The sequence below is a fragment of the Sinocyclocheilus rhinocerous genome, unplaced genomic scaffold, assembly GCF_001515625.1.
Source record: "Sinocyclocheilus rhinocerous isolate Xijiao unplaced genomic scaffold, SAMN03320098_v1.1 scaffold235, whole genome shotgun sequence".
Classification (NCBI taxonomy): domain Eukaryota; kingdom Metazoa; phylum Chordata; class Actinopteri; order Cypriniformes; family Cyprinidae; genus Sinocyclocheilus; species Sinocyclocheilus rhinocerous.
Window position 1 is genome coordinate 741,459 of NW_015646367.1, and position 16,587 is coordinate 758,045.

Here is a 16,587-nt window from a genome sequence, read left to right on the forward strand (position 1 = left end):
TAATAATAAATATATATATATATATATATATATATAATAAATATATAAAAGGGTTATTATAGTTAACAAACCAAAACCATAAAAATCACTTTTGTTACTTGAAGAAAAAAAAAACTTATTTTATCTGTTCTCTCATTTTCCTTTAGTTTAACTTGATGTACTAAAATAGCTAAAACTAAAATGAAAATGAAGAAAAACTATATAGGCATGCATAAATAAAAATAAACAAAACCACAAAACAAATTAATAAAACTAACTAAAATTAATATGAAAACAAAACCAAAATAATCAAAATGTTACAAAAAACTATAATATATAACTATTTTATATTATAATATAAATAATATATTTCTAACTATAATAACTAAAATAACACTGATGTCTATAATATAGAATAAATAAATAAATTATAATAACATCCTTTCATATAAAAATGTTGAGTAAAAAAAGATATATAACAATAAAAGAAATGATGTTGTATTGATATGCGCCTTTATCTGACAGTAGTTAGTGCTTGCAGCACCAAGAGCATGGGTTTGATTCCAATGATCTCGGTTTTTATGGGTAAGCACAAACCTATAAAATGTATACCTTTGATGCAATACTTTGGATAAAAGTGTCTGCTAAATGCATAAGTTTAAATATACATGAAGGTGTTACAACTGCCTCCACCCACTGTTACACCATGAGTTACCATAGTCTCCGATATCCTGTCAATTAAAAGCATGTAAATGTAAAAAAAAAACTAAATCACACAAAACCACAATTCAATCTCAGACTATACAGAAAGACTAACTCTAAGAAAATATGCAGTATCTCACAGAAGGGAGTACACCCCTCACATTTTTGTAAATATTTTATTATATCTTTTCATGTGACAACACTGAAGAAACGACACTTTGCTACAATGTAAAGTAGTGAGTGTACAGCTTGTATAACAGTGTAAATTTGCTGTCCCCTCAAAATAACTCAACACACAGCCATTAATGTCTAAAGCGCTGGCCACTCTTTCATTTTTAAATGGTGCATACAAGTAACTAGAGAAAATCATTGCAAGCTGGTTTATTTAGGGAGTTATTTCTCACACACACACACACAGCAGTTAGGAGCCGTTAGTTCCTCCAGACGAGCCGTTCATTCATTCAGACAGACAGACACAGAGAGATGTGGGTGATTGAAAGGAAGGGTACCATAAAGTGCTCTGTGCTCACCCTGCCCCCGTACTGCAGCATGGGCGCAGGCAACACACGCCCCGTCACGTGAGCCATCTCGTCTCGCACCTTAAACTGGAACTCCTGCACAAACGGGTCTGCTTCATAGTTAGCACTGCGCACCTGCAAACACACAGACAAACACCTGCTGACACATTCTGCAAGAACAGGAGACAGCGGTAGAGCTGACAATCAATGAAAATGAGTTTTCTTTAGCTAACATGAATTAATTTCCTCAAAATATTTACTTTTAATACGTAGTGCATTCTTTTTTTAATGCGTCTAAATAAAACAAAACAGCATGCAACTTAGGGCTGGACGATATGGCCAAAATTGATATCACGATATATTTCTTAATTTCGGTCGATACGGTATAATTCCGATATCGATATGAACACAGCCCTAATGCAACTTCTTTTGAAATTCATCATTCGCTGTTAACAGACATTAGTTCAAATTCCTAAACCAATTTCTAAAGTAGTAACAACAGTAAAACACATGCTTACCTTTCCAGGTACCAATAAATTGGTTTATAATTAGCTAAACAGTTAACTAAAACTAATAAAAATCTAATTTAAATGAAGCTGAAATTAAATAAAATATAAATATTAGATGAAAAACTTAAAATAAATGTTATCTTGGCAACTAAAATAAAATAAGTTAATAAGTACTAAAATTACTAAAACTGAAATAAAAATAAAGCTTGACAATATAGCTAAAGAGCTATAATAAAAAGCTAAAAAGAAATATTAAAACAATAAAAATGACAAAAGCACAAACATACTACAACTAAAATGAAAACTGAAAATATAAACATACAAGCTGATTAAAAATATTAATAAATACTATAAGTTGAAGTACTAACATTTCTAAAAACTGAAATAAAAACTATAAATTGTAAATATAAATTATAATAAAATGACAAAAGGACATACTTACTAAAACTAAAATGAAAACAAAAGCTAATTAAAAATATGAACAAATGCTATAAGTTGAAGAACTAAAATTACAAACTAAAATAAAAATGAATTCCAGCTAAACAAATATTTAAAATAAATAAATAAATATATATATTTTAAATATTTGTTTAGCTGGAATTTATTTTTATTTTCAGTTTTCATTTTAGTTTTAGGAAGTTTGTGCTTTTGTCATATATATATATATACACACACACACAAATTATTAAAAAAATTAAAACAGAAAATATAAAATATTTAAAATATTAATACTATAACTTATATTACACTACTAATATTGAATATTGAAATAATTCTGTCTATTAGTACTAAAATTAATCAGTTTTAACATACAAATATTTAAAATTAATAAAACTACTCAAATGTTAACACTTTAACCTCTGCAGTCCTAATAACAGGTAAAACTGTGGCTTTTATTAGCCAGAATTCAGAGGATATGAGACTGAAATGAAGAAACTCTCCTGAGACTGATTGAAGACGCAGGATGTTTGTCAGAAACGCTTCATGCTGCGAGCTGAAGATATCCCAGCTCAGATCCTGCTGTACTTCACAGTGTAAAAATACTCTCACCGTGGTATTTTTAGCTCCATCTCAAAGCGAGACTTTTTCGTTTTGGTACATTTCATTGGCCTCGACAGATGCTTTCCACCCACGCTGCCTCTCCACTCCTGTTTGGAGATTCTACATCTAAATGAAAAACCAGCCAGGGTTTCACTGATTCAGCGCCTGATTGGCTGTCATTTTAATAAGGTATAAAGAGCAGCAGGGCTTCAGTCACAAGTTATCAGCTCAGAACTGACGGCTGGAAGACTGTAAATCTGCAGGGAATGGGGTAAAGAGTTCACAAAGTGCCCTCGTGGAGAGATCGCAGCTATAGTTAACTAATAATATTTATATAAAAAAAAATAATAATAATAAAAATTATTTTATTTCAGCTAGTGCCAAGGCAACATTTATAAAACAATAAGTTATACTAAAATTTATACAACAAAATTACTAAAACTTCTACTAAAATTAAAAACTGAAAATAGGCATACAAAATCTAATTCAACACGTTAACAAAATCTATTGATATTAACTAAAAGGCCATAAAAATATTACTTGAAATTAAATAAACGTTTTATTTTGTTTTATTTGTTTTATTATTTTATTTCAGCTAGTTGCAAGGCTCAAAGTTTAACTCAAAGTACTAAAATAACTAAAACTAATTAAAAAATACAAATGACAAAAACAAACAACATTACTAAAACCTTAAGTAAAAATAAATTAAAAATGGAAAATATAAAAATAAAATCTAATTCAAAACTAACAAAAATTACAAAAGTTGTTCACTTAAACCATAAAAAAAATTACTTGTAATAAAACTAACTTTTTTCCCCCATTTGAATTCAGCTAGTTGCCAAGGCAACACTTCTTATTTCCATTTACCATAACTTTAAATACTAAAAGAACTAAAAGTAAAAAAAACCTATAAATAAATAAATAAACCTATAAAAATGGCAAACAGAAATACACAAAAATAATGACTAAAACACTAACTAAAATTAAAATCAAAACGGTAAATAAAAAAATTAAATCTAATTCAAAATATTAATAAAAACAATAACAATTACTTGAAATAAAATAAACATTAACCAAAATAAAGCAAAACATATTTTTTTTATTTTATTTCAGCTAGTTGCAAAGGTAACACTTCTCATTTTGATAATTCAAAATATTAATAAAAACTATAAAGGTATAACAAAGACACTAAAATAAGGCTGGTCACAACAAGAGAGGATGTGTGGATGGCAGGACTGACCTCCAGGGGCAGGTAAGTGTGTTTCTGCTCCTGGCCCACCTGTAGGCAGGGCAGGTGGGGGTATTTGAGCTGCAGGCTGTACTTCTCTCTGAAATACTGAGCTACTGTTCGTTCTACAGTTTGGCCGTTCTCCAACTGCAAAGGGAACCTGGAAGGAATCAAGAAACATGACTGAACTACAAACCACCACTAGAGGGCATCAAAGAGGAGAGCTAAACTGCTTCCTTCTGTTTGGAATGCATACTAGCACACTACTCTTACTATTTCTGCAGCATGTACTATGCATACTGGCTAAAGTATGCAAATATCCTGCATGCAACACAACGAGGTCATGTGACAATGCAACATACTACAGCTACAGTACATAATGCATTGTTTCACATACTACATTTTTTATTCATGTTTTTATGATAAAATGATTGTACTACAGTACTAAGCAGCTTTATTTTAAATAATAAGAACAGTAAAAATTTAATTTAATAAAACAGATTTAATTTTTATTTATTCAAATAAATAAATAGTATTCTGATTATACCATTCAGAAAGTAGTTAGTATACTATTCAGAACATATTCTTACTACTTACTAACAAAAATGACTAAAACTAAAATGAAAATGAAAACTGTAATTAAAAAAATAAGCTAATTCAAAATACATATAAATACTATATACAATATTATAGATTCTAAACTATAATGTATAACAGTATATAAATAACACTAAAAAAAAAGCATAGTCTATTAGTCCCAAAATTAATTAATTTTAAAACACACAAACATTTTAAATCAATAAAACTTTTTGTATGTTAAGACTTTAACTTTTGCAGTGTTATTAACTAGTAAAAACTGTGGCTGATTGGCCAGAATTCTGATTATGAGACTTTTAAAACTCTGAAATGAAGAAACACACAGGATGTTAGAATGAACGAACTAATTAATGAACGAACGGATATAAAATATGAAATAAATAAATACATACATACATAGTATTCTGAATATACCATTCAGAAAGTATATAGTATACTGTTCAGAACATTGTTTTATTGGTGCACTTTAATTATTAACCCAAACACAAAAGTTTCAGGTTAAAGCCATTGCAGAAACACATATTCATAAAACATATTTATTTATGATACTAGGGTGATCATGTGAGGAGCAAAATGCTCCATGTAAAATAAAATGGCTTTTATTAGGCCAATAATATGTGACCATGGACCACAAAACCAGTCATAAAGGTCAATTTTATGAAATGGAGATTTATTCATCATCTGAAAGCTGAATAAATAAGCTTTCCATTGATGTATGGTTTGTTAGGATAGGACAATATTTGGCTGAGATAAAACTATTTGAAAATCTGGAATCTGAGGGTGCAAAAAAAATCTAAATATTGAGAAAATCGCCTTTAAAGTTGTCCAAATTAAGTTCTTAGCAATGCATAATACTAATCAAAAATTAAAAAATCAATAATTTTGACCCATACAATGTATTTTTGGCTATTTCTACAAATATACCCCAGCAACTTAAGACTGCTTTTGTGCTCCAGGGTCACATATGACTAACATTGTCTCACAAGAGTACAATATCGAAAACATTTGATTTTAGGTATAAAACTTTTTAATCTGAAAATAAATTGCTGAGATCACCTTTAAATCAAGCCAAAAATCATATTCAAGCAATGTGACTTTGCCCTCTGCAATCAATACGCTTGACTTCCTCTGACGGTTTGACTCACGTTTGGTGGCTGGCGGGCCGGCGGGTCACATTGCAGACCCGGTACTTCCTCCGCATGGTTCCGCAGTGTGTCACCTCCACCTTCAGACCTGCACACAAACTTAGCTGATGAGAACGGGACGAACACACGCGCCTAAACACAGACGAGCACACAAGCACACGTACCTTTGATTTCTTTGGTGAATTTGACTCGGTGGGAGTCTGTGAGGGGCCGAGGCTGCTCGTCGATGTTGTGAATGTCCAGTACCTCACACATGAACTGAATAACTGGCTGTGCTTTGTAGAAAGCCGTGGCTGACACTGCAAGACAGAAGAGATGAAAACGGATTAAAACAGTCAAAATATACTGATTTTAATACCTCCTCTGCAGTAAAAAAAAAAAAGACCATTTATTAGTGGTGTACCATCATGATTTTGCATAGGCAAGAACTACACACATTTTCGTTCAGGATCTGCAGACTTTTTAAGACCTTTTTTAAGACTTCAAAACTGTTTAAATTGCCAGTTAAATTGCCAGTAAATACATAGTATTCTGAATATAAATAAATAGTATTCTGAACATACCATTCAGAAAGTAGTTAGTATACTATTTAAACACATCCTTACTACTTACAAATTTTCAAGTCAAATTTAAAGACTTTTGAGACCTTTTTAATTGGTTTACGAACTAATATATCAATATATACAAATTAGAGGTTGACCGATATCGGATATTGCTGATATTATGATAATAGGTTTAAAGAAAGGCAATGAAAAGATTGTGCTGATATTAATAAACTTTGTCTTTTTAATAAAATGTTAAAATGGTTTGTCTTTCCTTCCTTTGATGGGCAGCCCAGAGAAAAGCTACAAAATTGTATGTTAAATTCAATGCCTGATCCAGTATACTGTGTAACCAAAATACCAAATATTTCCAAAAAAAAACTATATATATGCATGCATAATGCAGGACTTTTAATTATAAACGAGCCTAAAATGACTGGATGATAACATGCTGATTTAGTAACACTCCTAATGTGAGCCTCCAATGTCAAATTAACATCAAATATCACACCAAGGTTACGAGCTTGTATAGACGGCTGTACAGAGCTGTTATCCAGTGTCAGATTAAAACTGTTATATTTGCAGATGGCTGCTGGTGTGCCAATAAGAAGAACCTCAGTCTTAGAGCTATTTAATTTTAGAAAGTTGTGAAGCATCCATACTTTTATGTCCTGCAAACATTCAGAAAGGATTGCAGAACAAACTGTAACATCGGACTTTGAACTGATGTATATTTGTATATTTTGTATTTGATGTATACCATGTAAGACTTCTTATGACCTTACATTTTATTGAAAATTATATTTCAAGACTTTTTAAGTAGACTTTTGTAATGTAAACAAAGATGCAAAGTGGCTTGTATTTGACAGGCGAGCAGATCAACACACGACTGTCCACTTTTACAAGTTAATGTTGCTTACTGGGTGTTCAGCTGTGGGTTATCTTTATCTTTTACTCCCCGTTTCTAATTGGACTTTACAAAACTTTTATCACGCAGAAATATCTGGAGCAATCTAGATGTCGCTCTTTATTAGTCCTGTGAGAAAACATCTACACAAATGTTGACGTGAACTCAAAGCCAATGCGTTCGCGCTCTTTCTGAGCCCATTCACTCCATTATAAGTGTGACAATGAGCCAGTGAAAGGAGAGACGATTGCAGACGGTTGGACTTTTCCCTGCCCTTTAGTGGGGAGGGGAAGGAGCAGCCGACGCAACCAATTGAATTGTGGGAGTCTGAGAGAGCGGGAAAACACACAGACAGAGGGACACAGAACTGTTGAACTTAGTCAGCGAGAAAGAGAGACTCATTTAACGCCCCCCTTCAATCAAACAAACCCCCACCCGCCATCTTTCAGCCCTTCATCTCCCCAGCAACAGCGCGAGCGGTTCCCACACTCTGTGCTAACACACATGCTAAACTCAAACAGTGCACACCGTCAATGTTGAGCATCATCTTCCACATGGCCGGCCGAACAGACTGGTGGAAGCCGAACCAGACCTCTCTGCCTCCACCCAGAGGATGGTCGTAGCCCTCCGGGGCAGAGAAGAAGGAGCGGCCCACGGGTGTGTACCTGCGAGAAACAATCACAGACAGCAAAATGAGGTTTAAAATGCTGTATTTTATTAGGGATTCAGTGATACTTGACGTCAGGCATCCACTAAAACCACCAGCTGAAAAGCTATGTCTAAGAAAACTCAACAGCTGGCATAAAATCAAAACTGAATAATAAAAAATTACTGGGGAAAAATAAATAACATGAAAACTAAATCTACAAGAAAAGAAAATAAGTGTTTTTCTTTTCTTGTAGATTTAATGTATGTTACTATGAAAGGATTACTGGTGCATTTATTTATATATTTTATATATATTTTGCTTTGTAATCTTTAATCAAAAGGTCAAAACATGCTCTTCTTGTGATATGTTCACTTGACGTCTTTGAAGTACGCAGGTTTTTGTTGTAGTGAAGCTGTTTTACTCAGAAATACACTACTTCAAAAGAAAGCTATTATGCTGCCCAAGGCTGCATTTATTTGATCAAAAATACACTGTGAAATAATATTACAGTTTAAATTAACTGTTTTCTATGTGAATATATAGCAAATTGTAATTTATTTCTGGGGTGCAAAGCTGAATTTTCAGCATCATTACGCCAGTCTTCCGTGTCACATGATCTTCAGAAATCATTCTAATATGCTGATGTGCTGCTAAAGAGACATTTCTGATTACTAATGTTGAATATAGTTCATATTTTTGTGGAAACTGTGATACATTTCATTTGTCAGGATTCTCTGATGAATAGAAAGTTTAAAAGAACAGCATTTATCTGAAGTATAATCTTTCGTGACATTATGAATGTTACTACTGACCAATTTAATGCTGAAAATAACTATTAGGCTACTCTCATAAAAAAATTATAAAAATCATACTGAACTTTCCTCCACGTCATGCCGACTTTAAGCATCATTTTGTTTCAACAAGCCACTTGCTTGCATATTTTGATATGTAATGCTCTAAAATATGTGTTTAAATATTTCTGGGGTCCCTGTATAGTAGTAGAATATTTTTATTTAATGCCATGTCAGCATCTTAGGCTATTTTCATGGCAAAAACAATTTAAAAAATACAAGTATAACAAATACAATAAAAACCAGCAAACACAAGTTAGGGGGCTCTTTATAACTATAAAAATAGATTATCTGAGCTATAAATGCAGGAGAGTCAGGGTCACCAGATGATGTTTATCTGAGACTCACTTCATGGAGGGTAGATGGCGTAGCACCACGTCCACAGCGTGAACTGGGTTGGTGCTGATTGGCTTGTCCAGCTCCAGCGGCTCTGATGTACTGCGACCGGTTAGTACCTCGTGCAACAGGTGCCAGCTCACCAGGGACACAAATTTAATACTGACTTTAAAGGGTCGGTCTTTACCCCCCTCCCCTGGCAGCGTAACGTCCAGATCCACCTGTGGACACACAACAAGTAGAGCAACAATACACCATGCTCATTTGAAAAACAGGCCTGATATTACCTAATTTGATGATGCCGAGTTCAATTATATATTATATACATGTGTCAGTTTTAATATACTTTTTAAAATAACAAAGCAGTCAAATCAAAAGTTTCAGCAAAGGAGTGGAAAAAAAAGGTGAAAATCAAGATTTGACAAAGAATAATGTCTTCAGAATCATCCACAAGACTTCTACACTTCACAAATGGTAGTTGAAAGCAAAAATACAATGAAAAGCACCATATTTTGGGAGAAGGCAAAACAGACACTATTTTTGGAATAAGCACCACAAAATTAGAACAAAATAAAAGTATTGGACTTCATTCAGCAAATATTCAGCAAGGCGGTGTTATCATTAACTAAAACTAAAATTATATTAAAAACTAAAATTAATATAATAAAAAATATAAAACTATAATTAACTGACAAAAAAAAACTTCAGCAAGAAATTTCTAATTTTCATTTAGTTTAACTTTAGTTCAATATCTAACATAACTAAAAATAAACTAAAACTTAATCAAAACTACAGACATTAAAAAAGTAATAAAAAGTAATGTGACAACAAAACACAACAAAATTACCAAAACATTAAAATTAAAATGGAAACCATAATATAAAAACAAAATCTAATCCAAAATGTAAAAAAAAAAAAAAAAAAAGGTATAGCAGTATATTAATAATAAACAAGATGTCCAGGACCTCCAGCAGAAATATAGGCCCACAACATTAAAAATACAGCAGTATATTTCATTGTACACATGGGGTTTTTCAGATATTTTACTCATAAGAATTTCTAGGGGTACCAATAATTGTGTCCAACGTGTATTTGAGAAAAGCATTTATGTCATAATGATATTTCCCCCCCATTTTAAATTTGTATTCTCCAATGAAAGGTTAGATTTATGTGAATTTTTTTAAATAAAAGATCAAAATGATTAACAATGCAGATTTATATATATATATATATATATGCAATTTTGGTGACAAGATGCAATTGAGGAACTTTGTGAATATCATGATGTTTTATTGTGCAAACTTTCTACAGAATGTGTCATTGGATAACAATTTGTGCACCTAAAATGTATCCTAGGTGGGCGTCTCTATGTTTTAGTTCGCTTACCCCCGCAGGCGCCACAGGCAGTGGGTTGGCGGTGTAGAGGCTTTTCTTCCCATCATAAACTGGCCTTCGATCCCCAAAGATGGTGACTTTAAAGTGCTGCACCATGGAGTCCACAACCTCCCTGCAGAGACAGCGCTCATCAGGAGGAGTATAAAGGAGTCGGTCATCAGCTTTGAGCGATTCTCCCACACAGCTTACCTGTTCACGCGGCGTGGACACTTCTCAGGCTTGATGTCCACCTCATACAGGTAGACGTCCATCTTGGGGATCTCCACCTGGAAGCAGTTGGCCAGCAGCTTGATGGGTTTCCCCACGGTGCCATAGCCGGGCCTCCGTGGCACGGAGAACAGGGCCTGGGCCCCAACGTCTCCTGAGAGGGACAGAGCAACAAAATGTTACATACTCTTGCATTTACACCAAACAGTAACATCACTGGCGAGGTTCAAAACAACAACAGCGCAAAATGAAACTAGATGGCTCGAAGCCAAATCACTCCCACTACATAATGAATGAATGTGTCAACACTTCGAGTGCCTGATGCAACCCACATTCAGCTGACGGACATCCCGTTTCTATTTTTGTTGCATTGCTACTTCAACCTGCCTTTTATTTATAAATATCAATGTGTGTGAATTGACTAATGCTATTTTTATATTAGATATTTAAATATTAAAATAATTGTATTTGTAACATTTAAATAAAAATACATTTAATAACAATAACAATATTAATAATAATAATAATAATAATAATAATAGTTATTATTATTTTTATATAAATTTATATAGTATTATATAAATAAATTATGTAATAATAATTATAATTATTATTTAAGCAATAACTGACTGGGTTTGAAAGTGATTGTGATTTTTCTTGTCAAATTGATTGTGATTTAAATTACAATAAAAAAAATTCCAGGTTTGCTGTTATTGTAGGGCTGCACAATTTGTCACAAATTTTGTAATTACATATCAATATGATTATAAAATAATAATTATAATAATTATTATTATTATTATTGTTTTTGTTGTTGTTTTTATTATTATTATTACTATCATCACTACTACTAAACAAAAATATAAATCTTAAAAACAAAGACAAAATAAGAAACATCACTATTGTAATATTGTATTGTAAAATAAAAAATGACTCTTAATTAGCTTCTATTTTGTTGATAAGCACTTTTCATTATAACAACAACAACAACAACAACAACATTTTATAACAAATACAATTATTATTTTAAATATAAACAATTTATATAAATAAAAAAATATATAACCATTTTCAAATATCACAATATATTTTCAAAACTGGCATAAAATTGCCAAAAAATAAATAAATAATCTGAATTCTCAAATTACATTCATTCAATTTGTGTCAGTTCTCAAGTCAGTGCCAGTTGGCCAGTTCTGAGATTCAGCAGAAAACGGTAAAGAGACGATGTCTGAAGAGGCTGTGTGCATGTGGCAAAGATGAAGCCATTGCTCTGAACAGACGGCTGGTGCCTACAGAGAGATGCTGAAAATTTAATACCAACTTCATGACTGAGTTTGTCAGTGATGCAGTTAATGATTCCCTGACTGAGACACCCAGGGCACATTAGCAGATTCATCGCAGGCAACTTCCACTCGTGGGCCTTGTGAGAAGAAAAACATCAGAGTTCAGCAACTTTGTGGAGGAGGACCGGGAACGAAAACACAAAAAACAGAAGTGATGGTGATGCTCAATGAATCAAATGTTGCCACCCTCAGAAATGGGATTTCTTACCCATGAGTCATTTCAGTCCATGTACAAGAGTTGTATTACAGTTACATCTGGCCACACATGCTTCTGTTTTTGTGGACATGTCTCATCTCTCACATTCAGTAATGGGCAGAGGCTAGATTGGCCTGGGATTTCATCATTCATTTAGAGTCATTAAAAGGGATGCATGCAACTGGTACCTCAATACTAAATCAATACCTTGATACAAACAGACTAATGAATATGCATGACATGAATATGCATATATCATCTGTCATGTTATTAAATGTAGCACTGCATCACTTGCTCACCAATGGATGCTCTGCAGTGAATGGGTGCCGTCAGAATGAGAGTCCAAACAGCTGATAAAAACATCACAATAATCCACAAGTAATCCACACCACTCCAGTCCATCAGTTAACATCTTGAGAAGCCAAAAGCTGCAAGTTTGTAAGAAACAAATCCATCAAGATGTAATTTTAAACCATCACTTCTGGCCAAAATATAGTCCATAACCCATAATATCGCTTTATGATGTAATGCTAAATTTCTCCAAATCTGTTCAGATGAAGAAAGAAACTCATCTACATCTTGGATGGTCTAAGGGTGAGTAAATTTTCAGCAAATTTTCATTTCTGGGTGAACTATTCCTTTAGTTAGAATGCATTTCCAACTATATTCTCAAAATTCCAGAACATAAACATAATATATTGTAAAGCAAGAGAATAATGATGATTCGTATTAGATAGATATATAGATGGATAGAAAATATTTTTATTAACTGATAGAAAAATAATTAGTATATAAATTAATATAAACATTTACAATTGAAAAAAATATATCTAAAACTTCAAAAGAAAACTTTGTTTTATATACACAGAATATTATGAAATGAAAAAGATCACAAAATAATAATGAGAGTAATAAAGGGTACAAAATAAAACAATAAAAAGTAAGCAATAAAAACTTAAAAAGAGTAAGAGGGAATAAAAAAACAGCAATAAAAAAAACTCAAAATTCAAAGTTATAATAAGCATCTATTACAATGTGTTTGCTTAAACGGTCCAACATGTTCTGATTCCACCACTGGTGTAAGTTTGGAGCAGAACCACCTTTTTGTCCAAACAATGGCAGTTTTTGGTAAACCGTCATTAATTTTGCAATTGCATTTGCTACTAGCAGAAACGGCACGCTTCGCCTTTAAGATGACAACCCAATGTGTCAAAACACAAGCTGTCTGGCTTCTGCAGCACCGTCTAACAAGATTCTCGTAACGAGATGGTAGGTGTTTACTGAAGGTTCAGTCCAGCGTTACCCAGCAAACGGCCAGAGATCTGTCTGAGCTAAACCAATGTCAGGCTGAGAGTGATTCATCCCGTTTGACTCATAACCGCTGCCGAAGAGAGCAGAGTCACGGTTAAAAAAAGCTAGAAAAACAAGAATCATTCAGAGAACCTGCCGAGGGTCAGACTGAATCATTAGCTGCTGTGTTTAATAGAGCGCAACCGCCGGCTTCCAGGAGTTAAAACCGAATAGAGAAATTGATTTTTAGCGATAACGTATAAACCCTTCAAGACAAACCTAACGTGAAGAGGCTGCGCTACAAAATAATCATTATTCATCTTGCTTTATGTGATCTGTCATTTTTATTTTCATCAAAACTAAATATATATATTATACAGAACAGTTTTTTAAAGAAATTAATGTTTATTAAGCAAGAACACATTCAATTGATCAAAAGTGACAGTAACGTTAAAAAATATTTAATTTCAAATAAATGCTGTTCTTTTGCTCTTTTTATTAAGAATCCTGAAAAAGGTATCATGGTTTCCACAAAAATATGAAGCAGTGATTCTATTTACTTTATAAAAAATAAAAAATAAAGTGACTTAAAATATAAAAAAGAATAAAGAATAAGAATAAAAACGGATTTAAAACATTAAAAAGCAAATTAAATATATTTTAAAACAATAATAAAAATCTAGAACTACAGGTTACAACTGCTTTAACATTGATAATAATAAGAAATGTTTCTTGAGCAGCAAATCAGCATATTAAAACGGTTTCTCAAGGAACATAAATTAAATTAAATTACAAATAATCATAAATTACAAGCAGAATCAATTATATTTAAAAAAATATATATATTAAAATACAAAATTATTTTAAATTGTAATAATATTTCACAATATTACTATTTCTATTGTATTTTTTTATTTTTCTTGGTGAGCAGAAGAGACTTATTTCAATTTTTGTTTTAAATCTTATCCCAAAGTTCAATATACCCAACACAAATATCAATAACTAGCTAAGTAAATAAATAAACGTTTGGTGAAACTGATGTATTCCAAAAACATTTGCTTTAAAAAGTCAAAAGTTTCAAATATACAAAGACACTGTATATGTAACACTTGCAATCAATAAAATCATATAGTGAAGGTTTATATTGCACCTTTGCTTATGATTCAATTTCCTAATAGTCTAATAAACCTGAAATTGTGTATTACAACTACCAGGGCTGTACAGTGTGACATATATCGCACTTGCTACGAAAAAACTGGTCTGTGCGCTGAATAAATTTACCACTGTAGCACGCCTGCGATACAGTTTTGCATGTTCATAACACAGCCGCTTAATAGTGTGAAGTGATTTCGCTGTGCTTGTTTGTGTGTGTGAGATTACTTGGTAGTTAGGGGTGTGCGATATGACGATTTTTGAATGCCTCCACGATAGGGCTGCACGATAAATCGCATGCGATATTTAATGCGCATCTTGTCAGTAAAGCCGCTTCTGTAATCAGCGGTAAATCTCCATCACGTGCGGGCTTTCACATTGAGCAGCATTAACTACACAGAGCCGTTGTTCACTGACGAGCTGCGCAAAACCACGTTCATAATCGCGCGATTTTTTGCTCAGCTGGTCAGTGAACAACGGCTCTGTGTAGTAAATGCTGCTCAATGTGAAAGCCTGTCACGTACTCCACGATCTGCTTTTGAAGAAATATCGTTGTATCTGCTACAGCATTTTTTGTAAGTTGCTTTGGATATTGCTAAATACTGAAATGTAAATAACTGAAAATGCTTTGATTTATAAAAGACAAAGTACATGAGCATGTACCTTTTTAGCTTCGAATCAAAAGTGATTCGTCTCAGACCTGGTTGGTTCAAGTGCCCATAAAAAACGAATAGGAAAAATACTTCCGGAAGCAAGTCAGCTGCAAATGTGAGCGCTCGCTGTTGCATGGCTGCTCTGTCAGAAAGTGGAATCCCTTTTTACCTGGTGGGTCTCTTACAGCAGACACAGGCCAGTCTGAGAGACCCCAGCCTTTCACACGCAGCCAGACGAACAGGGGGGTCTGAAACCCCAGACAACTGAGTCTTTGTCATGGAAATCTCCCTGCCTCGCGCAGACCGATAACGCTTGGATTTTACGCCAAACGCAGACCCGCGGATGTCTGCGCACGCTCTGCCGGACACATTTGGATTCAGACCCAGGCTTGAGGGAGTGACGGGGATCTTGGGAAATTTGTGAGCCACGTTCAGAGGGGGTGGAAGAGGAGGCAGCGAGGCCAGAGGACGCCGCTTTTCATCCTCCTCACATTGCACTCTACGAATGAGTCATTACGCCACACTTCCTTGACTCTGGTCTCAGGGCAGAGCTTACTTTCCCACTGCCGCCCACTCGCGAGAATACGTGCAGCACGCGCTCGCTCACTACAGCGTCATCTCTGTTGAGAGGGAAACGTAGCCAAGCGCCAAGGCCATGCAGATAAAGGAGGGAGAGAAAGCAAGAAGGAAATGCGCAGAGATCAGAACAGGCCTGTCGTAAGAAATCGTCACTCATATAAGCTTTTGTGCACAATGGACGTCAAACGCACCAGTATTCTGATACCAAAAACACACCAGTCTAGTATGAGTAGAACCGACTCAATAAATCAATGTTTCTTATGAACTATTAACATGATAATGAATCTATAATGAAATATATTACACTTCTTATAATAACAAAAGATCAATATTTAATATAATATTTCTATTAGAAAATAATTTATAATTATAAATTTTTTAATTTTACAGTGCAAGGATATTACAGTAGCAATATATTTCTTTCTTCATGTTAACAATAATAAAATAACAATAAAATACACATGCACTGTAAAACAAATGAATATTTCATAAAATGAATATTTTAGTATTAATTATAATAATTGTAATAATAATATAATCAGACCACATTACATTCACAAAGATTTTTAGGAAGCCAAATAATATATAAATATTAATATTATTTTTATTATTATTATTGATGCATTCAACTTTAAAAAGCACAAAACTTAAAAACATTTTATATTTGTATTTATTAACATTTATTTACAAAGATTAATTATTAATATAATATTTACACTATAGAAAATAATGTATATTATTGATGGAATATATATATATATTTTT

At 33.1% G+C, this 16,587-nt stretch overlaps 1 protein-coding gene across 1 annotated transcript in view; it reads right to left on the bottom strand.

Moving 5' to 3' along the window:
• The window catches only part of LOC107707627 (protein argonaute-3-like), a 34,353-nt gene that overhangs the window by 7,981 nt on the left and 9,785 nt on the right, over window positions 1-16,587 (bottom strand). Inside the window, exons 2-9 of the mRNA XM_016511702.1 lie at window positions 10,589-10,760; window positions 10,391-10,511; window positions 9,017-9,225; window positions 7,697-7,833; window positions 5,884-6,018; window positions 5,720-5,807; window positions 3,990-4,137; window positions 1,157-1,334 (exon numbers count right to left, since the gene is read on the bottom strand). Of these exons, the coding sequence (XP_016367188.1) occupies window positions 1,157-1,334; window positions 3,990-4,137; window positions 5,720-5,807; window positions 5,884-6,018; window positions 7,697-7,833; window positions 9,017-9,225; window positions 10,391-10,511; window positions 10,589-10,760 (1,188 nt within the window). The remainder of the gene's footprint in view (window positions 1-1,156; window positions 1,335-3,989; window positions 4,138-5,719; window positions 5,808-5,883; window positions 6,019-7,696; window positions 7,834-9,016; window positions 9,226-10,390; window positions 10,512-10,588; window positions 10,761-16,587) is intronic.